Raw genomic sequence first — 25676 nt, 5'->3', positions numbered from 1 at the left:
ATGTTCAGCAAGAACTTAAGGGTTATTTTACTGTATTAGATGGAGTATTAGGTTTACTGTATTAGATAATAAAATGCATGAAGGGATGGAAAAATAGAAAGAAATGATTGACCATGAAGTTCCTGAATTAATAGATTTTTTTAGGGAAGTAGAGTAATAGCAAGACCAGGGGAGAACCATGTAGGTTGGATCAGAAATAAATACCTGAGTGGAGGCAAAAATTCAGTCTTGAGGTGAGGACTCAAATTTTCTGGCCACCTCATTCTGTGGGACTAGAGTTTAGACAAAATATTTTCCTTTGCTACCTAGATTGCAAATAGGCGATGTAGAATTGCCATTATGTTGTTAAATTATAACTAATTTTAACTTTTAAACAGGTGTAAACTTGGCAGCTTTTATCATCATTGTGTTTTCCTATGGGAGTATGTTCTACAGTGTTCACCAAACAGCTATTATGGCTACTGAAATTCGGAATCATATTAAAAAAGAGATGATCCTTGCTAAACGCTTTTTCTTCATTGTATTTACTGATGCACTATGTTGGATACCTATTTTTATTTTGAAGCTCCTTTCTTTACTTCAAGTAGAAATACCAGGTATGTAATTTCTTTTGTGAGGCTGTTTCAACCGTGCCTGTGTGAAATGTTGTTTCTACTTCAGAAGAATTTGATAAAATGAACTATATTACTCTTAACTTCATGTTTCATATCAACAAATATGTACACAGAATCTAATGGACTATATAGCTTTACTATTTAATTGTACTATATTACTATAATCATGAAAGATTAACCACCTATGAGTCAGATAAAAAATTTCAAAATTCAAATCATTCAAGTCTCTCTCTACATATAATATCTATAAAATGTACAAAATGTATTTGAAAACCAGGCTGAGTTGTAGTGACTTTGCTCATTTTATGACTTTTGCTGGTTCTGTTGCCTAAATATGTCTCAGGACATTATAGTGTTTTCTACCTTGATTTAACTATGTAACTCTTACTTTGAAATAACTTTATTTTACAAAGTGGTAATTATAGTTCAGAACATAAGGTTCTATAAAGCTCTGCCTACCTTCTTCATGCTGTGAATATATTCCCACTTAAAAACAGTATAACCTAAAAGATTAAAAATTGCATCTTACTTTTTCCTTCTCTTTGCAATAACAGTACATGCCAGAAAAGCAGCCTCTTTGTGTGGGGTTTGTAAACCCTGTTAGAAAGAACATGTGAGCATGTTCATGTGAGCAATCAGCAACAGCGGATTCAGACTCAATGTACAGATGTATGTCACAATATTATGTTGGCAGGAAAGCGTTGTAGCCCAGAGGATTTTGCCATATGTGCTGACTAGGAAGGTTGGGAGCTGCCTTTTCGAAGTCTTGACTTCTGTTTCAAATAATTGGAAATTATGCTGATTATGTCAAATATTCAGTTATTTAAAATATTCTAGAATGCTTCTTTGTGAAGGTATCAAACCACCTAAGATATCTGAAAGAAAATATTGTGAAAAGTAGAAGCAGATGTATTCTGTGTCAAGAAACCTTGAAGAAATCTTGATGAATCACAGAGTGATCTTTGGTTCAGTAAATGAAGTTCTGCATTAGATAAACCAAATTAAAGAGTAATTACTCATGTCATAAAATTAAAGACATCACAGCTAGCTGAGTTCACAGAAGTTTTAAACTCTGTTTGATAGCATTTGTTTTACTCTGGGGATACACTGTGACAGCTTTAGCACCTGCTGTTTTCCAAAACTGTAGCCAGGTAGGCAGGGACAGGAATGTATTGATATTGCAACAAAGTTATAAAACTGGAGACGGGGATGGAGAGAGGTGTCACAGAGAGAGAGTGACTTAATTTTTTTGTGCTTCTTGGAACAGTTCTATAATAGTTTTATAAATCAAACAATGCAACGGAGGGCACTCACTAACAATTTTTAGCACTTTAATCCTGTCTCTTCTCTGCCTGTTCCTTGGGTAACTTATCTCCCAAACAGTAAGGATGAGAAGGGGATATTGTAAAAATGCAGACTGACATAGGCAGAGGGTGTGAACATAGAAACTCTTGCCAACACGAAAAGAAGAAAAGGCGGATTTATACAGTGCCCTTTGCAGGGGAAGGAAAGTAGTAGTCCTGGTGCAGAAGAGAAAACCAGTCTCTGAGGGAATACAGGGACTGGATGATACTGTTTTGCAGAAGGATAGGACATCAGGGACCTCATTAAGACTGCATGCCACTAATCATGGGAAGAGGATGGAGAACAGAGATCACAGGAAGAGATAGGGAACAAAGCAGAGACAAAAAGTTTTGGGGCAAGAAAATGGGCTCAGCCAGAACAAGTCTGCCAGGGCAAAAACGGAGCTATGGCACAGAAAAGTGAGATAAATAGATAAATAGAAATATTGGGAGAATAAAAAAAAGTCAGGTTTTGCAGGGAGTCCTGGAAACAGAGGGAGGTAAGAGGGCAGTGAGAAGAAAAAGAAAAGTACCTGTTTTGACAGGAGCTCACCCTAGGAGCATGACCACCCCTCTCACCAGTTAGCTGTGCTGCAGAGGTATCAAGTGCTTGTGTTAATTAATGGGTACAAACTCTGGAATGCTTTTTACAGCTGCCTTTCTTTTTCCCTCCCTAAGGTACCATAACTTCTTGGGTGGTGATTTTTATACTGCCAATAAATAGTGCTTTGAATCCTCTTCTCTACACTTTGACTACACGACCTTTCAAAGAAATGATTCATCAGGTTTGGTACAACTACAGACAAAGAAGATCCAAAAGAGGTAAAGGCAGCCAGAAAACATATGGTCCATCATTCATTTGGGTAGAGATGTGGCCAATGCATGAAATCACGCCAAAGGTTACGAAGCCTGTGCTTTGTACAGACTCCTCCGATGCTTCAGTGACTACACAGTCAACAAGACTAAATTCATACACGTAAACACATTTTGAATCCTCATGGTGACATCGGCACTGTTAGCTTCATGTCCGTGGGCTTACTCCTTTACAGCAATGAGGAAAAATGAGGGAGGTGTGACACCTGGGCTCACGTGAACCACTGCGGGAAGAAGAGGGAGCAATATGTCTGGGTGTAGGTAGAACTCACACAACAATAATTTTACCATCTCACAGCAGTACCTGACGTTTTGACAATTCATCCTAGATCAGAATGAGAAATAGTTGTTCAGGAATTTTTCCTTCTAGAAGCCAGGAGTGTGGAAAAAAATTAATTTTCATTTGAAACATCTAACTCTGAAAGCAGATTGTTTCAAAATCATCTGTTTATGGGGAAGTGAGTGGGGGGAAAAGTTATTCTATTTCTATTTTTTTAATCCCCCAGCTGAATTTTTTTAAGAAATTAAGAAATGTGTTTTCACTTCAGAATTGTTGTTGTCTCTATTTAGGCTGCATTAGCTCTTAAAAAGCTTTAGGGAGCAATAGGTTTACGAAAAATATTTCAGTTTCCTAACTGGTCAGACCAAAACAATTGAAAATTGTATTCTTTCTATAATTTTACCAGCTATTTCACTCATGTAAGGACAATTCTGAAGTTGTAATGATAGTTCTAATATAGTTGCCAGGCTGGACAAGACCTTGAGTAACCTGGTCTAGTGGGAGGCGTCCCTGCCCAGGGCAGGGAGTGGTTGGGACTAGATGATCTTTATGATTCTACATCAGGTAGAACCAGAACTGTGGCAAAGAAAAAAATTTAGGGTTTTTTCCCAAGTGAGTGTCCCCCAGCTATAGCTGGTGGAAGTTTCTATCTTCAGACGAGTATCTTTTCCTGGAAAGACTGGACTGAGTATCCCAGCATCTTGATGCTGCTCTTTTCCTCACTTTTCTTAATGGGCTACCATAAGTAGCTCACCACAGCTTGCAGACTTCAACAAACACCTGTCTTAAGATGTCTCTCTGTACGTGGGAGACAACCAATTAGAAAACTATTAGTCTTAACGGGTGTCATGACATCTACATTTTAATCACCTTGTGCATCTGACTGAATGCATTATAGTTAAAACTTCAAGACCACAGCCATTCAGCTGTTTTTGGAGCATTATTTTTTCCCAGAATTACAAGGGTCAAAAGAACCCAAAAAAAAAACCCTTATCCCACCTGAAACAGTCCCCTAGAGACAGTTCCTTCACATATTCTTACTGAAGAGAATATTTTCCATTATGAATTATTACAACTTCCCTTCTTCTTTCAGTACCGTACTCAGTCTGATGGCCTAGAAGCCCACAAAGGTAAAAGAAATGCTTTTTTTGCATTGATGATTTAAAACTATTTAAAACTAAGTTAAAAGCTACTTCCAATGTTTGCACTTAACTTCTTAACAGTATAAGAAGTAGAATTTTGAAAAAGTGTGACTCACACTTCAACTGTTTACAGAACTTTGGATTATCTTGAAATTGAAGATTGTTAAACATCTTGCTTCCACTACTGTATGTTTTATTGAAATAAAATATTATCTGCTGAACAAAATGACTTCTTTTCCAAGCTGTTTAACAACATTTTGGGTTCTGGGGTTAGAAACAGCTAAGTGAAATCCTGCCACATGGATTGCCTTTAATCAGGGCAATTATAACTCAATTTAACAAAACTTTCACAACTCTGAGGGGCCAAGCCCTCTCAAGGACTGTAACTGCCTTTCATGAGACATGCAAGGATTCCTGTCCTTACCACTACTTGTTTTTCACTTAACTTTATTATGGTTATAGTCAATGTCATCTTTGTTTCTATCAGTAACAGAAGAATAGTCAATACTTCAGAATTTTTGTAACATTTTTATTATTTTGATAAGTAAACTACAGTTGGTCTTTCTAAGACTCCTACCAGTAAAAATAAAGCCAACTAATAAATCGTGGTAGAGTTATGTTATCCTGCAGCCTGCCCTTGTACTTCAGCGTTACTTTTTTTCACAGTGCCCCGCGTGGCACAGGAGTTTCAGTTACCGATTAGTGTTCTTTCAGACCAAAAGGTTCTGATAACAGTAAGGTCTAGGCTAACAAACTGCTTAAGGCAAAGATAAAAAAATAGGACCAAATACTGAAAAAGCTCTGAGGTGCTTCCTGAGCGATGGGAGAATACATGTTGCAGATTCTTTTCTAACTGATGGAAGCTTTTCCTTACAGTTCAAAGCAATCCATCCTGTCAGTAAACAATGCTGTCAAACTTCTACCATGCAGAGATATACGGTCCATCATAAGGCACTTTATTACAGTAAAAGATAATGTAAAATAGTTTGCAACAGTAAAACTTCTTGCAAAAAATCTGCAGCTTGATAGACAGACATCACAATATTGCTAAAAATAGTGAGGTCTGGGATACAAGATTTTTCTAAAGCTCATAAATAAGCCACAGCTTGCCACATTATTTGTTCCTCAACATGAAGAAAAAGTGTGCATAGAAAAAAAAAACTGAAGTGAGTTCAAGTTTCTCTGAAGTTGGCAGGGTTACTGCTGGTGACAGCTCCTAAAAAGGAGGGCTGATAATACTTCCTTACAGGAGATCACTTCCCCACAAGTAATGAGTTCTGAATGTACCTTTGCATCTACCACGTTAGCACAGGGAAGAAAAAAAAAAAAAAAAAAAAGGCGGGAGAGTATGAGATCGCTTAACTTGCAACGAGGAGTCTAGAAGTGAAAACTTATTCCCTAAACAAAGTTTTCTTTATATACAACATCCACACGAGTCACCAAGTATTTCTGAAAAAAATCCGGGCTTACGGGGAGCCCGCTGAGGGACAACAAAACTCCGCGTGAATTCCCTAAAGAAGGCGTTTTAAAAGAACCCCCGCTGCAGTCCGATACGGGCGGGCGGCTCGGAGTGACCCGGTGGGGTTCGGTCATCCTCAGCCTCAGCCTCAGCCTCAGCCTCAGCCTCACCCGCTGGGCTTCAGGGACTCGTACCCCTCCCGCAGCAGGTCCCGCCACGTCCTGAGGAACCGGGCGTTCTCCGAGCACTTGGTGGCCAGCTCCTCCACCTGGGCCGACACGGCCGACGTCGCCTCCAGGATCTTCGCCAGCGAGAAGGCGGCCTGGAGAAGGGCAGAGAGGTTGGGGGTCGCCGGCGCCCGGCAACCTCTCCCCCCCGCCCAGGGGCACCCCCGGTGCCCTCCCCAGGGGACCCTCGCCGGCACTCACGTCTCCGATCTGCAGCTCCACCTCCTCCAGCAGCTCACGCGTGTCGCCGCCGGGCAGCTCCGGCGGCACCGACCCCTGGCTCCCACCGCGGACCCTCTGGGGCTCGGCGCCGGGCGCTCCCTCAGCCATGTCCCGCTCTCCGCTCCAGCGACTCCCGCTCCGCGCCGGCCGCGCTTCCCGCCCAAGCACCGCCCCCGGCGCTGCCGCTCCCTGCGAGCTCCTCCCGCGCCAATGCCCGGGAAACGGATCGCTCCGCCCCGGCTGCCCGAGAGCGCCCTCGGAGCTCTGGGAGCCGTAGTCCCGCGGCGGGAGGGGGCGGGACCGCGGCCGAGCGCGCAGGCGCGGCGGGGCCGAGGCCGGCGCGGGGTGCGCGCAGGGCGGTCGCGGGAGGCGCAGGGAGCGGGGGGTCCGCCGCGATGCCGCTCTATCGCTGCCCGTCCGCCGGCCGAGGTAACGCGCCGGGCCGCGCCGGGGCCGGCGGGGCGCCCCGGGGGCCGGGGCTGGAGCTGGGGCGGCCGTCCGGCGGGGCGGGTGGGGCCGGCGGCTGGCGCGGCGCCGAGGAGAGCAAAGGTCGCGGCTGGGTCGCGCCCGGCTGTCCGGGCGGACGCGGGGCTGGAGCGGGGCCGGTGGGCGCGGAGCCCCCGCGGCTCCCTCTGCCCGGGGCTTCTGTCCGTCCGCAGGCGCTGCCGGGGCGGGAGGAGAGGGCAGGGCTGCGCGGGAGTGACGTGTTTTATTTAACTGCAGCGCGGTGTGCGTGAAGCCATCTGCGGGTTTCTTTTTGGTTTTTTTTTTTTTTTTTTTTGAGCGTTGGGCTGGGTGTTTGCCTGTTCTGAAGGGTAAAGTAAAGCAGTGGAACGCATGCCCTACTGAGGAAGGGGTTGTGGGAACGGCATCCCGGCAGGTGCCATTAAAGAGCTGCGGAAGAGCAGTTTTTCCTCGGGGATCGCTTGGCTCCTGCAGGCATTTCCCATCACGTTCTAAAGCCTGGAGCTCCCAGTAAGCGCTGTGGCACAGGCTCAGGTCGCTCCCGGGGGGAAGAATCTGCCCGTCCACACCTTTGAGCCCACCTTTGTAATTATCAGGCATGTTCTGAGCCGGGTGTCACTTCTTTTGCGTATGTGTGGAATAAGTGAGTTTTTTTTTTAATATATTATGTGATTCTTAGTACTATCAGTTCTGCTCAAATAAAAATATCTCAAAAGTTAAGTTAAAGTTTCATGGTTTAGTGTATATGTGTAGGTGTGGTTTTATATCATGCCTATTCCTAGTTTTGGCGAAAGCATACTTCGGTTTAAGTCTGTGCTTTTATTGTAGAGCATGACATTTACTTTAGATTAACTGTGTTGTACTAGTAGCCCAAACTGTGTGTCTCAACACGTGTTGAGATGTCAGAAGAGCTGAACGTTCATGTCCTGTCTCTCAGTTGCTTGGTCACTTTTGATGAAGTCTGAAAGAAATCTTTTGAAGTTCAAATATAAATAGGAAGTTAAAATGTGTTTCACCTTTGTACATGCATGTTATCCTGTATCAGCTGTGTATGGCTGGCGAGTGTATTGATTGATACTATGTGAAGAATGCTTAAAGGGGAAGCTCTTTAATTATTTTTTTCCCTGATATAAAATTATACAGCATACTGCTAACTTGAAAATTAAAAAATCCATGTTTATTGTTCCTCATCTTTGCATCACCTGGTAGCCTTTGGGAAGGGGAAGCTGTCATATTTGTTGTACCACTTGCATCCCTGAAAATTTTAAACACTTGGAAAAAATGATTTGACAAATTTGTTCCTTGTTTTTGCAGCGCGTCAGTGCTTTCGTGCTCTTAAGCTGATAAAGAAAGACTGCCTTCCATCACTGCGTGTCTCAAGATGTGCATCTACTGCCTCTGTGCCTCGCATAACTACACACTACACAATTCATCCTCGGGACAAAGACAAACGATGGGAAGGTAAGTGAGAAATTGCATTCTTTAAAGCTTATTTATTATTATTATTATTATTGCTCACTTTTAAAGGCACTGAAATATGTTGCTGTGGTTTTTTTCTTTTTGTGGAAATTCTGTTCTGTTAAATACAGCACTGATATTTCAAATGAAATTTTTGGTTGCTATCTCAAAATTGGTGTCTTTAGTGCTATAAAATAGGATCAGATTTAACTTTATGCTTGTTTCCATAAAATGTACGAGCAGCTTTTAGTTTAGTGATTACCAGAAGATTTAATTCTGTTCAGTATGTATCTGCTAGGGTTTTTTTCCATTGTTCATACCATGAGAGTTTAAGTTTAGTGAGAGAGAGGTTGGAAGTGGTTGGAGATTGGTATATGTTATTACAATTTTTTTTCTATTGAAGGGGTAAACATGGAAAGATTTGCAGAGGAAGCTGATGTTGTCATTGTTGGAGGAGGCCCTGCAGGCCTTTCTGCAGCTATTCGACTCAAACAGTTGGCTGCTGAGCATAGCAAAGAAATTCGTGTTTGTCTGGTGGAAAAGGCTTCTCAGATTGGTGCCCATACGTTGTCTGGTGCCTGTCTTGAGCCAAGGTCCTTAGAAGAACTCTTTCCAGACTGGAAGGAGCGAGGGGTATGTATGAGCACATAAGCACTGAAATTAATTACTGCCTTGTAACGAATTTCATACCTGACTCATTCTGGTATGACTTAGTACCTGGTACCATTAGTAATTAGTACCATTATGAAATACATTGATCTAACAAAAAAAAAAAAAACCCTGCTGTCTTCATTTTAGTGTGTTTCCCATAGTTGGACAATGCTAGAAGTTTTGTGTCTATACAGATGTGCTGTGGCTTTTGCTCTTTTCTCTAGCAGTCTTACTGCATATGTACAATATGCCTGGTGCAACTTAGGGTGACCTGCACTTTCTGCCTTTGTGCAGAGTGCAGCTCCTGTGCCCAAGCAGGAAGGTGTTCGGTTCTTACCAATGACAGAGTTGTTGCTTCTGTACAATAGTTCTTCATGGAAATGGCACACAGTGCACTCACTTCTGTGCAGACACTGTGGTGTAACAAAGGCCTAAGATGATTTTAGGAAGGAGGATGGCAGAAAATAAGCTATCCTCTCTAGCAGAACAACCATCTGACTTGCAGCCAGTTGCCTGCTATGACGTGGGAGCTGCAAGAAGTTAGACTAGTTGTCTAGTTGTTTTACCTTATTGTGGTAAATGTGCAAGTTGAGCTGTCTTCTGTAGAGAGGTCTAGAATATTGAGTGTTGATTCTTGCCTGATGACTGCCTCATTAAATACTTTGTCTTCTCTCTTGTGGTACCTTCCTACAGAAGTGGTGTACTTAACCTGTACTTGACTGCCAGTTCGATTGTTTGATTTTGTTTGTTGTTGTTTTTGTTGAATTGCTAGAAAAACATAATTCTCTCTGTATTTCATTTGATTGTAGGCTCCACTTAAAACTCCTGTAACTGAAGACAAGTTTGGAATTTTAACAGAGACATCTAGAATTCCGGTGCCAATTCTTCCAGGTAAAGTTTCACGAGGGAATAGAGAGTCAGTTTTCTCTGTGTGTTTTTCAACTTTTGCATGAATCAAACAAGTTTGATTCAGTGTAATAGAGAGAGCATATGTAGAATGTAATAGCTTACAGGTACACAGTCTATGTGTATGATGACTGTGATGACACATGACATTACTTTGAAGATAGTAGCTGTAGAAGATGTGACATCTGACGTGTACAGCATCAGTTATTTTGTCTAGTGTCTTATGTTTTATGTGTGTGTGTCTTTTTTTGCCTAGGACTTCCGATGGTTAATCATGGAAATTACATAGTACGTCTGGGCCACTTTGTGAGTTGGCTAGGTGAACAAGCAGAAGCTTTGGGTGTTGAGATATATCCAGGCTATGCAGCAGCTGAGGTACTCATGACATCAGTGTGTGTATATGAAAAGTGGCTTTGAAACACCCTTCAGAGCAATCACAATCATTTGTACATGCACAATATTCCTTTAAACAGATATGGATTGTGAAAACCCTGTTTCAGTGTCTAAATTCCCTGGTTCAGATCCAGCAAAGTGCAAGTGGATCATACAGCATGTGAATAAATAACATAATCTTCATGTTTGACCATTAAAGTCATAGTGCTTAGAAGTTCTGAATTAGAACTTTTAATGAATGGATTAAAATGACAGATCATTAAAATGGTTTTTGTTTGTTTAAATATTTCCAAAGGTTCTTTTCCATGAAGATGGTAGCGTGAAAGGGATAGCAACTAATGATGTAGGCATTCAGAAGGATGGAGCACCTAAAGTGAGTATCTATCTTCCTTCCTATTATACCTAGGAGTTTAATTATGGAAATTTTGATAGATCTGCTTCTACTGCCGTCAGTAGTCTTGCTTCAGCATAAGAAAAAGTGTGAAACTCAGTACCTGTCTTCTCTCTCTGTATTTAACTGGATCAATTACCAGTGGAAGTTCTGAAATTAGTAGAAAAAGCTTCTGAAATTAGTAGAAAAAGCTTTGGCAGAAAGGGTGACTTGAAGGAAATATTGTAAGGATGTTTTGGCATATGTGAAATCAGGAATCAAAAGGAAAGAATTTCAGGAACTCCTAGAAAAAAGGTGCAAAGGTGAAATAGAAAGCTGTAGTCCAGCTGGTGACTAGCAATGTGTAAGAGAGTGTGCTTCTGGCTGACTTGGTTTCTTTGATATTTACAACTGCAGTCACATTTGTTGACAGTCTGTCTACCTTCTTAGGGCAAGGTGCACATTGAATCTTTATACCTTTTTGCTGGTTCATGTTTCTGCATCCAGAAGGTATCAAGTATCAGACTCCCTGCCTAAGTATCAGATTTGGACTGGGTTTTTTTAAAATTTTTTTAATGGAATCCAGGACCTGCCCGAAGTGTGTTGCTTCCCTGTGTAATATGTAGGGAGAATTTGTCACATCAGAATAACTCAGAACAACTCTCACGCAAAATTATTTGACTGCAGAAATTAGGGGTACAAGTTTTTTCTTAAGATTTACCTTCTTTTACAAGGTTTCTTTCTACTTACACGAGTTTCAAAGAGGTATCCGCATTCACATGAAGTGTGGGCTATTTTTCCCATTTAAGTCAGAGAATGAGAAGAAAAGACTCGTTCTTGTTTTGAGAGATTATAGCCAATGGAGGAGGAAGTGGTGACAGTGAAAAGTAAGGTATTTTTCTGGTGTAATATTGTCCATCTGCTGTAGGGGACAGACATGCTCTTCTTTTCAAGTGCACATTTTGTCCAGTAGGAGGCGCAAGTAAAGCGTACAGCTTACTGCGGGAATGAAGATTTTTAGGGAGTTGGGGTTTGGTTTAGAATGGGAAGGAACAATTTTAGTTATATGTTTTAACATTCTCGAAATGTATTTTTTTCTGGAAGAATGTGTCTTAACTTTCTTAATGTACATAATTAGTGTGCCACTACTGCAACTTTTTGAGTATTCAAGTGTTTTAGCTGTCAGGTAAGCTGAGACTAGCTCCAGTGCGTAAAGGTTCAGGTAAATAGATGGAGTTTGTGTAGCCTTCAAGGCAAGAGTATCTTCAATGTGTTTATACAGAGCCTAATCAAACAGACCGTGGTTAATGAATAGAGTTCCACCTTGCAGTCAGCACCAACCAAACAAAAATTACAGGGGGAAAAATATATTGTAAAAGGTTGCACATTGATTCTGATGTAGGTACTGGAGAAGGAAGTTAATTGTGAAATACAACTCTGTCACATTACTGAAACATTTCAAATTCACGAGTTTCTGATATTTACAATGTAGATGTGTAGTTGATTTATTACATGTAAATCTGCTTCAAAGTGGACAGTAGATGTTTTTAATCTTTAGATCAAGTGGCAAGCCTCTGTAGTTCTCTTAATATTTTGTAAGATTAATTAATGTTCAGGTTCAAAAAAATTTGGTAGAATCTTGTGACTCTTGTTTAAAGGTAATTCTCAGCTAGAGGGAAGATTTTTATTTGCTAGTCTTCTTCAGAGGTTTCCAACCAGTAAGTTACAAGCAGGTGAGAGGCAGCTCAAAACCATGCAGTAAGCTTCTCCTGGACCTATGCTTGCTTACCTTGAGATGGTTTAGATGGTTTTATGGGGTACTGCTAGATATCTTTCTCCAAAACTCTTTTCACTTTTTTTTTTCAACATTAAATTTTCTGACTGAAATCAAGCTTTTGTCTTCATAAAAAATTTGTATAAAAAGATTATGTACATTTACAGTCTTGTCTCCTTACATTGCAAATATAATCTGTATTCTTGTCCAGTGCACTCACTGATGCAGGTGACATACAGTAGTCCCTTATCTTATACTCAATCTCATTGTTGGAATTTTTAATGAGAATTTTTTTTATAATGGCATTTAATATTAGCTTAGTTTTACTGTGTGTTTTAACATGCAAGACTGGAGTAATGTCATAGTAACTTTATTCTCAGGTAGTGAGTCTTTTTGGGAGCAGGGGCGATGCAGATTTTTCAGATATGGAAGTTATGTCTAGTCTCTGTCATATATGTGGGGACACACACAATGTTTTATTGTAATGTGACTTTATAAGCGAAAATTAAAGTGTGAAGTTTTGGGAAAAGATTCTTTGTTCTGTCAGGGTTCCTTTGCACCATATGAATGAGCAGATGTAATATTGAATATCCTCTGATCTGGAAAAGATTCTCTTTTTCAGTGACTAATGGCTATTCACTGCAGTGGTGCTTTACTGCAGTCCCCTTCCAAGACTTGCCAGGAATGCATCGTGGTTTGGTGGAAAAAACAGCTGGACTAGAGCCATGATTTGAAATGCTTTGTAGGTTCTGAGCTATGCCATGAAGTACTGTAAAATCATTTCATTGCTCTCCATTTTCTTGCTCTGAGTTTGATGTGGTACTGATGTAACTGCTGATGAAATGCTGTACTTTTGCAGGCTACCTTTGAAAGAGGCTTGGAACTCCATGCTAAAGTCACAGTCTTTGCTGAAGGTTGTCATGGACATCTAGCTAAACAGATGTACAAAAAATACAATCTAAGGGAAAACTGTCAACCCCAGAGCTATGGCATTGGACTGAAAGAGGTATCACCTGCATAATTTTAACAAATATGGAAAATACTGTGAAGATTTAAGGTAGCTTCTGTTTGCTTTCAAGCTAATTTGTGCAAGGCGTAAGAATTAAAGATTCTGAGTTACACTTTTGGACTTCAGAATCTTTGCTGTTCTGAAGCTGGTTAGAGAAGATGCTCTCTGAATGTTATGAGTGTTCTGTTTCAGCTGCTGCTTCTCTTTTATCTGTTATAACTAGAGGTACCTGTGAATTCACTTTCTTAACATCTTAAATTGATTTCAGGTTGTGTTCATTTGTAAAATCTGTTTTCAGTGGTTTTACTATTTGAGAGAAGGGTTTGTGCTGCCTAATTTTAGGGGGACTTAATACATCAGGAGGGGAGGAAAGGCTTTCTATGGGCTTTCTGTACATTAATGAGAGAGGAGCTGTTCCAGATGATGAGTTGCGGTCTCTGAAACACCTTCTAGATGAGCTTTTCTTTCAAAAAAAATCCTTTTCTTGGGCATATAAAATTAGGATAGGGATGAGGTTTCCTTTTGAAAATATTCTATACGCTGGAAATATCACTCATGAAAAACAGCTGTATTATTTCAGAATATGTTCAGACTTTGACTATAACGTATTCTTTATTACTTTAAGTATGTGCTTACAGCTACAGAATGTTTCCTAAATAATTAGTTTATGCTTCTGTAGAGAATAACCACTCTGTAAATATATGACATTTACATCTTAGTTACAGCTTTTAATGCTAAAGTTGTCTCAGAGGAGGGCTTTCTTGTGGAGTTCCTCTCTTCCATATGAGACCGTCTGCTTTAGCAAATGGGGCAGTCCGATAGGAATGGATCTGTGAAGTGAAATAGTTGATGAGCTGACATCTGTCCTATGCACATCTCAGGTTTATTTTTACTTTGGACTAACTGTGATCTTGTCCCATGGACTGAGTGCCCTTTCATGACTGGAATACTTTTGGTTGGGCTTTTGGGACCCTGTCTTACAATTTAGTTCCATGTGAAAGGAATCCAGTTCATGCCTTCCATGGCTGCTGTGCAATGTGAACAAAAGCGAGTGAGTGGGAGGAATCAGAAGTCCCACTCAAAAATGTGCTCCTTAATCTAAACTTCAACATTAATGTAGGTGCATCCTCCATGCTTGAGCTGATCTTATGGTGCTCAATTGCCCTTCTGTCATTAGACTGCTCCTGGCACAGGACTCTGTGGTGAAGAGACATTTTGTGAAATGAGCAGAAAATTGACTCACTAGTGGAAACGTGAAAATGCTTCTGAGAGTTCACCATGGGTCAGTGGAGCACTGGAGATGTGTAGGAGAGAGCAGAGAGAGGACAATTTGTTTGACAGAAAATATTTAGATCAACTCAGGTGTATTGTTAAGCCTGACCTTGAAAAGCTTACAAGATAATTCATAGAATCAAACAAAAATACAACAATTTTAAATAAAAAGAAATGTCAGTGTAAGCATTGTTTTCTGTAGCAGAAGGATCTGTCAAAGTCACTAGTAAAAGGCATCTTGTGGTTGAATGAAAATTTGGGGTGTAGTACTGGACTATGTCACATTTTCTAATATGCAACAGTTCAAGCAAGAGAGGTGTTGGGAAAATCTTAAATGGTATTCTAAAAAAATATACTTATTACTTGGTATTTTGATTTATATTTTTAAATATTTATGTTATTGCTCATAGCAGTAAATAATTTTATTCTATATGTAAGTGTGTGCTTTTATTATATTATTGAAAGGCCAGTACTTTGCAATCTAAAGTAATTTTTTGTTCATTTTCATTTCAGTTATGGACTATTGATGAAAAGAAATGGAAACCAGGAAGAGTAGAACATACTGTAGGCTGGCCTTTAGACAGACATACATATGGAGGATCCTTTCTCTATCACTTAAATGAGGGTGAACCTTTAGTTGCTCTTGGATTTGTGGTAGGTGAAGTTGGTTTTCTCATGCTTGCTTGTTGTTTGATCTTCATTTTTATGAAGTTTCTTTTCTCTGTTTTAATGTAAAAATGAAAGCACAAGAATAGCAACAGACCAAATTCAGTGCTTTCTCAATCTTAAATGCACTTATGCCCATATTAGGGAAGGTTAATTTGTCATATTAATCTGTCTTTAATCTAGTGTTTTTTAGTAAGACCAACTAGAAAACTTACGGATTTTTTTTTTTTGCAAACCAAGCAAATTTTTGTAAAGGCAAAACCATATGACTAATCAAAGTTGTGCTCACAAAATTTTTGAAAGTTAGACAATCTCTAAATCACATGCACTTCATACAGTTCCATTTCCTAATTCATGTGTCAGCCTCGGGTGCAACTCTACTTTACAACAGAAGTATATAAAGCAGAAACGCTCTGCAGCTCCACAAGCAGCATCCCTTCCATTTCTGAGCTCTTCACTTTGTTCTTATTATGTAAGAATATATATTATATATTCTCATTCCCGTTGGCCTTGCCCTCTTCAGCTAAACTGTCTTTCTGAATTGGGCAGGCAGCTTCTTCCTTCTTATTGCCTCTTTATCAGAAATACTGAGATCACTAGAGACAGGCTGGTGTCATTCTGGCAGCCAACTGATGCAAGGAGCAATGGTTGGAAATATTTATCACCTGCAGTCCTAAAAGAAACATTCACTATTTATCTTGTGCATGTGCTTCACACACAGACCTTGTAAGAGTCAAGCACTCAAAATGGACTTTTAGCAGCATGGGACTGAGCTGACACTTTGGTCTCTTAAGATTTCAGAAGGATTCCAGAGTGTGTGTGGGGTGAAAACTGTATTTTTGTCTAACCATTTTGTAAGAAATACTGAAAAAAAAGTCCTGTTTGTTGCTGAATCATTATATATATATCATTAAATATATCATTACATATTTTGTTATTTGTCTCAAATACAGCTCACTGGAACCTGAAAAGATAGAAATTCAACAACAGAAGTTCTTTTAAGAGTGTATTAAAAATGGGAAACGCAGAGTGTATCTGGGCAAATTCTCAAATGCATAAGATAAGAATCCTGGGCATCCAGCCAACTGGCAAAGTCTTTTTTCTCCCATTTTCTGCTTTCATCATTGCTCCCCTATTACAATGGCTTACCTAATTGGAAATTATAATTGACTACTAAACAGTGTGAAGAACTGTTTAAAATAAATGAGCACAAGGACATAATGATCAAAAAATAATTGTTTACCTCTCCTTTCAGCTTTTTTAGGGCAGAGGTATGAAACACAACTTTAAAACAAGTTTTCTTGGTTATCCCACCCACTAAACCATGCTTAATTTAATTTGTTTTATTTCAAAGACAGGTGAAAGGTGGCTACAATGCAATTAAGTTTTTTATTTTTAGATGGGGCTGAGAGCAGCAAATTTTCAAATCTGCTTCTGCTGTATTATTAATGGAATGTATTTTTTGCAGCAGTTTCTTTAAATAGGAAGATCCCGAGATTTGGTTTAATATAAAATAGATTTAAAGACTTGATGTAGTAATAAGTGATTGTTCTTTAAGTTTTATACTTCTTTTTCATTAATATTACACTTTTTCATTTTTCTTTTAAGGTTGGTTTAGATTATCAAAATCCCTATTTGAATCCATTTAGGGAATTTCAGAGGTGGAAGCACCATCCTAGTGTACAGCCTACTTTGGAGGGTGGAACAAGGATTGCCTATGGTGCCAGAGCACTAAATGAAGGTGGTTTACAGGTAACATTTTCATGAAGTTTTTAACTTTGTGTTCTCTATAGCCATGCATTTAGTGCTGTAGATTTGGGTTCCATGCTGTGCCAAAAGTTTTGTTGGACAGAAAAGCCATATTGTCTTGTTGGGTACTGGCTGCTGAGATTTGCTAGACTTGGGCTCTGTCACACTGAAAATCTTCTGACATAGTCATTTACTTCATAAGTGAAACACAGGATCATAAAATCATTTAGAAAATGGAAAGACTAGTGGAAGAGACTATTTACATAATCAAGTCCAACCATTAACCCAGCACTGCCCAGTCTCCAAGTGCCACATTTACACACCTTTTCTGTGCAAACAGGGATGGTAACTCAACCACTTCCCTGGACAGCCTGTGCCAGTGCTTGACAACCCTGCCTGTGAAGAAATTTTCCCGAATATTCAATCTAAACGTCTCTTGGCACAAACTGAGGTCATTTCATCTCATCCTGTCACTTGTTACCTGGGAGAAGAGCACAACCCCTTCCTGACTACAACCTGCTTTCAGGTAGTTGTAGAGAGCAATAAGGTCCCCACTGAGCCTCTGTTTTTCCAGGCTAAACAATTCCAGCTTTCTCAGCTGCTCCACAGAGGACTTACTCTCCAGACCCTTCACCAGTTTTGTTGCCCTTCTCTGGACACGCTCCAGCACCTCAATGTCTTTCTTGTAGTGAGGGGCCCAGAACTGGACACAGTACTCAAGGTGTGGCCTCACCAGTGGCAGGTACAGGGGAAGAATCACTTCCCTGGTCCTGCTGGCCACACTATTTCTGATAAAGGCCAGGATGACATTGAACTTCTTGACCACCTGGTCATACTGCTGGCTCATGGGCAGCTGTTGTTGACCAGCACGCTCAGGTCCTTTTCTGCTATGCAGTTTTCCAGCCACTCTGCCTGGAGCCTGAGGTACTGCATGGGTTTATTTTAAACCAAGGACAGGACCCAGCACTTGGCCTTGTTGGCTCTCAATACAGTTGGCCTCAGTCCATCAATCCAGCCTGTCCTGATCGCTCTGCAGAGCCCTCCTGCCCTCCAGCAGATCAACACTCCCAGCTCCCAGTTTAGTGTTGTCTGAGAACTGACTAGAGGAGCACTCAATCTCTTCGTCCAGGTCATTGATAAAGGTATTAAACAGGACTGACCCCAGAACTGAGCCCTGGGGAACCCCACTAGTGACCAGCTAACAGCTGGATTTAAGCTCCATTCACCACCATTCTTGGCTTGGCCATCCAGAAAATTTTTTAGCCAGCAAAGAGTCTGCTAGTCCAAGCCATGACCAGTCAGTGAAGTGGAATTTACATTGCAGTCAAGTGTGTTCAGCAGCAAAGATGGTACAACCAGTCTTCTGTTGTGCCTGAAACCTTGGGAAGACAGGGTAGCACCACTCACCTGTTGTTCTTGTGTGTTTGGGGAGGCATGTCTTCCCTATTACTTACCACAGCAGAGGGAACTTTGCAGTGCTTAACCTCTAAGTCACTGATGGTGCTGAAATTGAAATGTAGTTATTGAGGTGAATCTTTACCTCCTCAAGTACAGATGCCTTGAGTATCTTTCATGCACAATATTGAATTTCTTCTTTCTTGGGAGGTGGAATACTTTGTTCATTTTGTTTCCTTAAGGAATCTAAAAGGTAAAATTTTGAATAGGTATTCAAGACTTAACATCAGTTGAAAGGGCTGGAACAGCTTGCAGAAAAAATAATCTAGCTTATATTTATCTGTTTTAAGTTTCAACCTGTTAGTTTTTCATGTGGGAATCTTGGAACACAGGACATGGCTCTGTGTTGTGTGCTCCCAGATCCATCTTCTAGATGCTCCTTTCAATCTGGAGCTTAAAACTGAGTGTTCGTGTTCCGCAGCCTGTGTGTGGGTCCATTCCACTCTGCTCTCTACTTTGTCTTTCCTTTCTGAAACTCTTTTTCTTAGTATAAATGTGGAATTTCAGCAGCAGCATAACTCTTGTCACAGTCATGTGGAGTTAGGCTTTGACCCCCGTGTGCATTCCTGCCAGAGATCATGTGGGTTCATGAAGCAACTTCTTAATAACATGTGATACACCCCACAGTAAAGTCTGAGGGTTGATTTTGTGCACTCTGTAGTGGAAATATGTTATACCACATTGCAACACAGCTGTGTTACTGGTTTATTTCAGAAACCATTGTCCCTCCATTATTAACACATATACAATACAAAATACCAAGGTGTTTTAATCTACACTTTTAAGCAAAAGGGACTTATTTTTCCACCCTGTGCACTGGTTTCTGTATCATAGATAATCATTGAATTTTTGGCTTTGGTGAAGTAGCCAGATTGTGACTTCAATTGCATCCTCCTTATACTGCTCAAAACATATGGCTGAAAGAACACAGTATTTTTCAAGTCACTTACAGACATTGTTTGTGCTAAGTTACACAGTCAGTAGGACTACAGTTCCTGTGCATCTCTACCTAATCTTTGGACTTCTTTGCTGGACTTAAACCATTATGTCCGTTACTTGGAATTGTTCCTAACATAAAAGCGTGTTTTGTTTTGTTGTTTTTTGGGTTTTTCTTTATTTCCTGTAGATAGATTTCTATGGTTAATCATGAAGTCACTCTTTTAAAAGACTTAGTACATGCCTTCAATGAAAAAAAGCTTTATTGATGATTCACTTAGGAAGAGTTTTAAGATTAGCTCTTCTTTTGCATGTGTTGCTTTGATTAATAACTGTAGCAGTCTGACTCATTTGCATCACTGTAGTCCAGGAATATTTTCTTATGTAAGTCATCCTGTAGCTCCAGTTTTTGAATTTGGTGACAGTATTGCATCAAATAGGTGTTTAGAATTACCATCAATCTCAGCTTTTTTTTTTTTTTGTCTGTTATAGATAATATTACAACCATGTTCTTCAGTCTTTACAGAGAGCAAGTGAGAGCACACTAGTGTGCGCTCTTGGATGCTTTTTGGGATGTGTGGAAGGAGGGAACAGAGTTTAGGAGTCTTTGCATACATAGCTGCTATTTCTTACGTTTATTAAAATTAAATTAAATCAAGCACTTAGGAAATTCCCATGCACCTTCTGTTTTGTCTCCATTTTATCGAAAAGTTTGGAAAGGTTTAAGAGTTTTGTGGAAAAAATAGAAGGTGTTGCTGTTGTTGAGCAGTGTGTGTTATGAATATCAGGGGGAAAAAACCTTCATAGGATGACCCATTCAAGTGTCAAATATTAGACTCACTTAACAGATTTTAAGGCCTGAGCTAAGGGGAGGAAGAACATGAGGTTTCCTGTCTGCTGGAAGGGACAGACTTTGTAGGGAGCACGTGTCTCCCCTCCTTCCCTTCTCTAAACCAGCCTTGTCTGGTGTTTGTGTCTCAGGGGCAGGAAGGACTTGTGCCATACTGGCACGATGTGTTTCTTCAACTGACTGTGGAAACAGGCACCAAGTGCCATAGTACTAATAACGAGAATTCCTAACAGAGTTGCAGTATGTGCTAGCTTTTGCGTTATATGACAGATCTTCAATCTCATTTATTCTTTAACAGTGTGTTGGTCACTGTGCATATTAAGTGAAACAGTGGTTGCAGAAGAAAAGTACTTGATCACCATCTTTTTATGCAGTTCAAAGAGTCAGTCAAGAAATCTTTCCATGCTTATGTCAGTGCTACGTGATTTTATCCTAATAGATACAACAGAGTGGCTGTTTTCTGTGAAAAGAGAGAACATCCTACATAATTAATCACTTTGAAATACTATTATGTAGCTGAACTTAAAAATTCTGCTCCCAGAAAAGTAAGCTGTAATTTGTAGTTGTATTTTCAGCCTAAATTACCTCTTCTATGAACCAGAACACTAAGTCTGTGATTAAACAAACTGCGCAAAACATGAAATGCTGTGTAGTACAACAATTTTTTAGAGACTCCTATATGACTATTCAAAAGTAAGCAGTCCTGGGTGAATAGTAAACAGGTAACAACTGAAGAAGAAGAAGAAGGAAACAAAATTTTTGTTTCGGGTTATCTTAAATTCCAAGGGATATATTTTTTGAACATTTTTCATGAAATGAAACTACCTGTTTGGGGTCAAGTTATTTAGGACATTACAAAATAAATTCTTTCAGGCAGTTTTAATAGAAGCAGGATGCTAGATTCATAAGCGCTGCTCAGTACTAAAGACCTTTGGAGGAAGGCTGTGTTCAAAACTTACCTTTAGTTTTGAGACCAAGGCTTTGATCACAGCTTTCTGCTCAAAATACTGCTGTCAGTCCACATTTTGAAGATGGTCCCTGTCTAAAATCTTAGTCTCAGTGGATGAGGGTAACAATAACTATCTTGTTAAGGCATTCCTTAATATAGGTGTATAACATAATATATTAATAGTACATACATGATATTTGCATATCATCTGGCTGTCTTAGGTTTGTGAATTGACTGTGCTCAATGACATTATGCTTACAGAATGGGAGTAAGATGATGATTTTATACCAAAATACATTTGTTGGCTGCTGAGCAACTTCTAAAGTAAGGGGGAGGAGGACAGGCAGGGCATAGAACAAGAACATGCGGTTTCATAGAACAAGATTTGTGGAATAAAAGCACTGTGAGGTAAGATGCGTACAACTTACTATGTGGAAATCAGGGAAACAAATGGGATTTCTTTGTTTTGGGTTTTTTTTAAAAAGAATTCACTTGAAGTTGAAGGAGAGAAACAGTATCAATGGGTGGCATTACCCGAGTCTTGTTACAGACAAAGCAACTGGAGAGAGGATATAAGGAAAATGTCATTCTGTCACACTCAGCGCAGGTACAATGCCCACATTCCTAAAATTCCCTGATGAAGTGGAATAACTCTGGTGTATGTTTAAATAGTGCACATGCAAGTCTGAAAATATAATGGACACTCAAGCCTTATGCCATTTTAATTTCTAGAATGTTGTTTTCAATTTAAAAACCAAGAACAAACCAACCACTTTCTTTCTGTTTTCAGTCAATACCCAAACTCACCTTCCCAGGTGGATTATTAATTGGTTGCAGTCCTGGACTCATGAATGTTCCTAAGATCAAAGGGACACATACTGCAATGAAAAGTGGCATGTTGGCTTCAGAAGCAATTTTTAGTCAATTAATCAATGAAAATCTCCAATCAAAAACAATAGGTAAGATCACTGTACTTTGAGTTGTAATTACCTTGTGTTCAGTTAGAACTATCAACAGCTAACAGCAGCAGTAACTAAATGTGGCTGAAGGAATTAGTTGGAAATGTGAATAAATCATGAAATAGGTGTGTTTAAAATATATCTATTGTTTATTTACCATTGATAATGTCAAATCATTTAAAAAAGAAAGAAAGAAATTAATACAGTTTTGCTCAGTTACACTTAAGTACTTATCCTACTGCTAGAACAAAAATACACCTCTAAGGACCATCTGAAAAGCTCATGCTTCCTGTATAAGTGAACAAGAATAATATATTTTGTTCCTACAAACATGTTAAAAATTAGTGCTTTTGATTTAGAAAGTGTTACTGAAAGACTGTGGAAAGAGAAAAAGGAGCAGATTAAATGTAAGCAGAACAAGGTTAGATTTTTCAAATTTGTTCTTCACAGTTGTTGAGATACTTTTTTTTATTCAGTCCTTTTTTCCTGTCTTTTAATCTTATAGTTGTCTCAGTTTGAGACTGTGCATTTCATTTTATACATAATGCAAGTACATTGAAGCAATCACCTGGTCCTGACAACCTTGTAGTGACTAGTTAAAGCTTTGGTTGTCACCTTACATGTGTTAAGATGTAAAGAGAGAGAATTAGAATTTCAGTCATTCTGAAGATGGACACTGTAGCCCAGGTGCCACATGGTGATTATATTAGAAATCTCTTCTCTGTACTGATGCATTCAGGTCTCATGAGCTCTCATCTCATTCAGCTGAAACATGTCATACACAAGAAGGTATGCTGAGCAATTAAAACTTCTACTAGACAGATTAAAATTAAAATGCTTAGAATCCGTCTGAAACTATCAACACTCTTGATGGGTAGTGTGCCGCTCTTGTTTGATTATGGACAGGTTTTACATGCTGTTTTCCACTTTTGTCAAGACTGGAATATTACACTTTCTTCTTTTCGCAGAGATAATGGGCTTTCTTCAGAACCTTAAGTGAGATGGGAAGTACAGAGTGAAGCATGTTTTTCATGTACAGACAAGGCTTAAATCTGGTTATTTAGAACATTTATTCCTATACAGCAGTAATGGAGAATAGTGAACGGGAAGCTCTCAATTTTCATTTGAAGAAAATTTTTTTTTCTAAGATAATTACATGACTTTTAACTACACTGCAGTAGATGTGTCAAGTGTCCAGTGTCTAATATCTGTAAAGAACACAATCAAAGAGTTTGTAGTCAAATATATCTCATTAATGTGTTGATTACAAAGGCAAAAAGGCATAGTTACTGAAATGGGAACGTTTGTGGTTGCAAAACGTCTAAGGAAGATGATTTTGAATCTGACATTAGAATTGCAGACCTGGCTTTAGATCACAGGTAAATGCTTCTGGTCAGTGCTTGGAACAAGTAGCTCTTTTTCCACAGAGGCACCAATGTAGCCACCTGGCTGGTTATATGTTGATGAGGTTTGAAGTAATTCAGTACTGCTTGTGGCTCATTTAAGAGCCTTCTAAAACAAGTAGATACCTGCCAACAAAACAGGTCTCTTCAAGAGGCTGAAACATGTTGTCTAGTATATTCCTAGCCTATGATTCTGAAATTTTCATTTTGCTGACTTGATTGCTAGCAGTTACCTGTATTCAGAATTTATTTTTTTATTTCAAGGATAGTCTTGATGTACTGTAGGTACCTAACAAGTAATGTACTGCCTTAGGACTTCACGTGCAAGAGTATGAGGAGAACCTGAAAAAGTCCTGGGTCTGGAAAGAGCTGTATGCGGTTAGAAACATCCGACCATCCTGCCATACCGTACTCGGTGTGTATGGAGGAATGATTTACACGGGTATATTTTACTGGTTACTGAGAGGAATGGAACCATGGACATTAAAACATCCAGGTAATTTCATTACATGTCAGTATTTCCTGATCTTAGTTGACGTTAGTGCACATCTGGTCTAGTAGTGAGGCCTTGAAGTGTAGAAAAGAAACAGACGATAAGGCATTAAAGCAGACTTTGTCATATTACCTACCATATAATGTAAACTAAAAGATTAAAACACTGCTTAGTATAACAGCCTTTTTCATGAGACAAAAAACTATACTCTCTTTTATGAAGTACTTCATTCTGATGACAGGGAAAATAGCTTTGTGAAATTGTTCTTGAGTAACTGCAAATTACAGTAATTCTATATTGAAACCTATTTATTAAAAATATATTTAGGACCCGATTTTGCTCAGCTCAAGCCAGCCAAAGACTGCACACCTATTGAATACCCAAAGCCTGATGGAAAAATCAGTTTTGATCTCCTCTCATCTGTGGCTCTAAGCGGTACAAACCACGAACACGATCAACCTGCACATTTAACTCTCAAAGACGATAGCGTCCCTGTGAACAAGAATCTGGCTATATTCGATGGACCAGAACAAAGATTTTGTCCAGCAGGTAGGTAACAAAAATGTGTGTCTCAGCTGTTTTTGCAAGATGAAAGACTTAAGTACTTCAGGAAGAGTCCACCTGGCCCTACTACTTACTTCAAGCATTCTATCCCAATCCTCCTCCTAGGAGGGGGTTCAAGTGCAGGTCATAAAGTAAGTTAACAGTACTTTCATGCTGAAAGAACTACTAAACATGGAAGGCAGTTGAATCACATTAGTAATATACTTCCCTCATTATACTTGCTGGTAAGTACTAGAGCATACATGCAGGGGGAAACTGTTGAGTGAACTGATAGCTCTTTTGGTCTTTGCAGGAGTCTATGAGTATGTTCCTCTGGAAACAGGAGAAGGATCAAGGCTGCAGATAAATGCTCAGAACTGTGTCCACTGCAAAACATGTGATATTAAAGACCCAAGTCAGAACATTAACTGGGTAGTGCCTGAAGGTGGAGGAGGACCAGCTTATAACGGGATGTAAACTGACACATCTATTCAGTGACTTCTGATCGCCAACAAGTATGTTGGAGTATTTTATGCTGCAGTGTAATTTATGTACAGCACTGACTTGAATGTTAGAGTTTGAGACTGATGTGCCATTCTGGATTTTACATACGCATTAAATGGAAAATTGGTGCCTTCTGATTAAACCCTAGCCTTATTTAAATAGGACTTCTTTACAGGAGCTGTATGGCAGGCAGAAGACTTAAGCTCTTCTCAGTACTGATAAAGGAACTTTGGATCTTGGATTTACTGCTGAAGTTCAGTGATAATGAGCCATATCCAGAATTGTGGTTATAGGGGAAGAATTTAGTACCCACCCTTAAAAAAAGAGTATTTTCTCTCTCTAGCTGGAATGATTTACTACATGTAATCCTACCTTGCAGTCAGGGAAATACATCAGTCTAGAAAATTGTCACTGCTTTTAAGTGTTACACATTTTACATCAAATTTACAGTTAGATTTCTTTTTATTTTCCGGATGTTAATAGGGAGTACAACCTGTAATGTGGTTTAAAAAAAAATAATACTTGCACCTTCATTCTATGTCTAGCATTTTTATTCCTTACAAGAAATCAGACCTTCTCTAATAAAAACTCTACTAAGAAAATGCTTAAATTGTCTTGGTGTGAAGCACTGCTCAGGAAGCACTGTTAAGCTGGGAAAACACAACTACTATTGATTTTCACATTAGAACCATACCTGAGTTGCAAAACACA

At 39.5% G+C, this 25676-nt stretch overlaps 3 protein-coding genes across 3 annotated transcripts in view; 2 read left to right on the top strand and 1 right to left on the bottom strand.

Annotated features, from left to right (window-relative positions):
- Window positions 1-4322, top strand: part of RXFP1 (relaxin family peptide receptor 1) — a 46969-nt gene extending 42647 nt beyond the window's left edge. The window contains exons 17-18 of the mRNA XM_050337675.1: window positions 378-596; window positions 2636-4322. Coding sequence (XP_050193632.1) covers window positions 378-596; window positions 2636-2937 — 521 coding nt within the window. The 3' untranslated portion in view covers window positions 2938-4322. The remainder of the gene's footprint in view (window positions 1-377; window positions 597-2635) is intronic.
- Window positions 4323-4427: 105 nt separating this feature from the next.
- Window positions 4428-6285, bottom strand: CUNH4orf46 (chromosome unknown C4orf46 homolog). The gene is made up of 2 exons (XM_050337676.1): window positions 6140-6285; window positions 4428-6033 (listed from the first exon to the last, which is right to left on the bottom strand). The coding sequence occupies exons 1-2, from the start codon at window positions 6266-6268 to the stop codon at window positions 5878-5880; spliced, it is 285 nt and encodes a 94-aa protein (XP_050193633.1). The 5' UTR covers window positions 6269-6285; the 3' UTR covers window positions 4428-5877.
- A 196-nt stretch (window positions 6286-6481) lies between these two features.
- Window positions 6482-25567, top strand: ETFDH (electron transfer flavoprotein dehydrogenase). Its single transcript, XM_050337672.1, has 13 exons — window positions 6482-6589; window positions 7940-8086; window positions 8487-8716; window positions 9544-9625; window positions 9897-10015; window positions 10329-10406; window positions 13037-13183; window positions 14972-15112; window positions 16733-16876; window positions 21854-22022; window positions 23739-23921; window positions 24246-24467; window positions 24775-25567. The coding sequence occupies exons 1-13, from the start codon at window positions 6556-6558 to the stop codon at window positions 24936-24938; spliced, it is 1860 nt and encodes a 619-aa protein (XP_050193629.1). The 5' UTR covers window positions 6482-6555; the 3' UTR covers window positions 24939-25567.
- The last annotated feature ends 109 nt before the right edge of the window (window positions 25568-25676 follow it).

Source organism: Myiozetetes cayanensis, unplaced genomic scaffold (assembly GCF_022539395.1).
Source record: "Myiozetetes cayanensis isolate MyiCay16 unplaced genomic scaffold, myiCay2020 scf7, whole genome shotgun sequence".
NCBI classification, from domain to species: domain Eukaryota; kingdom Metazoa; phylum Chordata; class Aves; order Passeriformes; family Tyrannidae; genus Myiozetetes; species Myiozetetes cayanensis.
This window is presented reverse-complemented; position numbering and strand designations above follow the sequence as displayed.

Excerpts from the sequence above, each read along its gene's own strand:
- CUNH4orf46 (XM_050337676.1), bottom strand. The coding sequence starts at position 6,268 with ATGGCTGAGGGAGCGCCCGGCGCCGAGCCCCAGAGGGTCCGCGGTGGG. Across the intron at positions 6,034-6,139 it reads TGGAGCTGCAGATCGGAGAC|GCCGCCTTCTCGCTGGCGAA; the intron begins GTGAGTGCCGGC and ends GCCCTTCTCCAG.
- ETFDH (XM_050337672.1), top strand. The coding sequence starts at position 6,556 with ATGCCGCTCTATCGCTGCCCGTCCGCCGGCCGAG. Across the intron at positions 6,590-7,939 it reads CTGCCCGTCCGCCGGCCGAG|CGCGTCAGTGCTTTCGTGCT; the intron begins GTAACGCGCCGG and ends TTGTTTTTGCAG. Across the intron at positions 10,407-13,036 it reads AGAAGGATGGAGCACCTAAA|GCTACCTTTGAAAGAGGCTT; the intron begins GTGAGTATCTAT and ends GTACTTTTGCAG.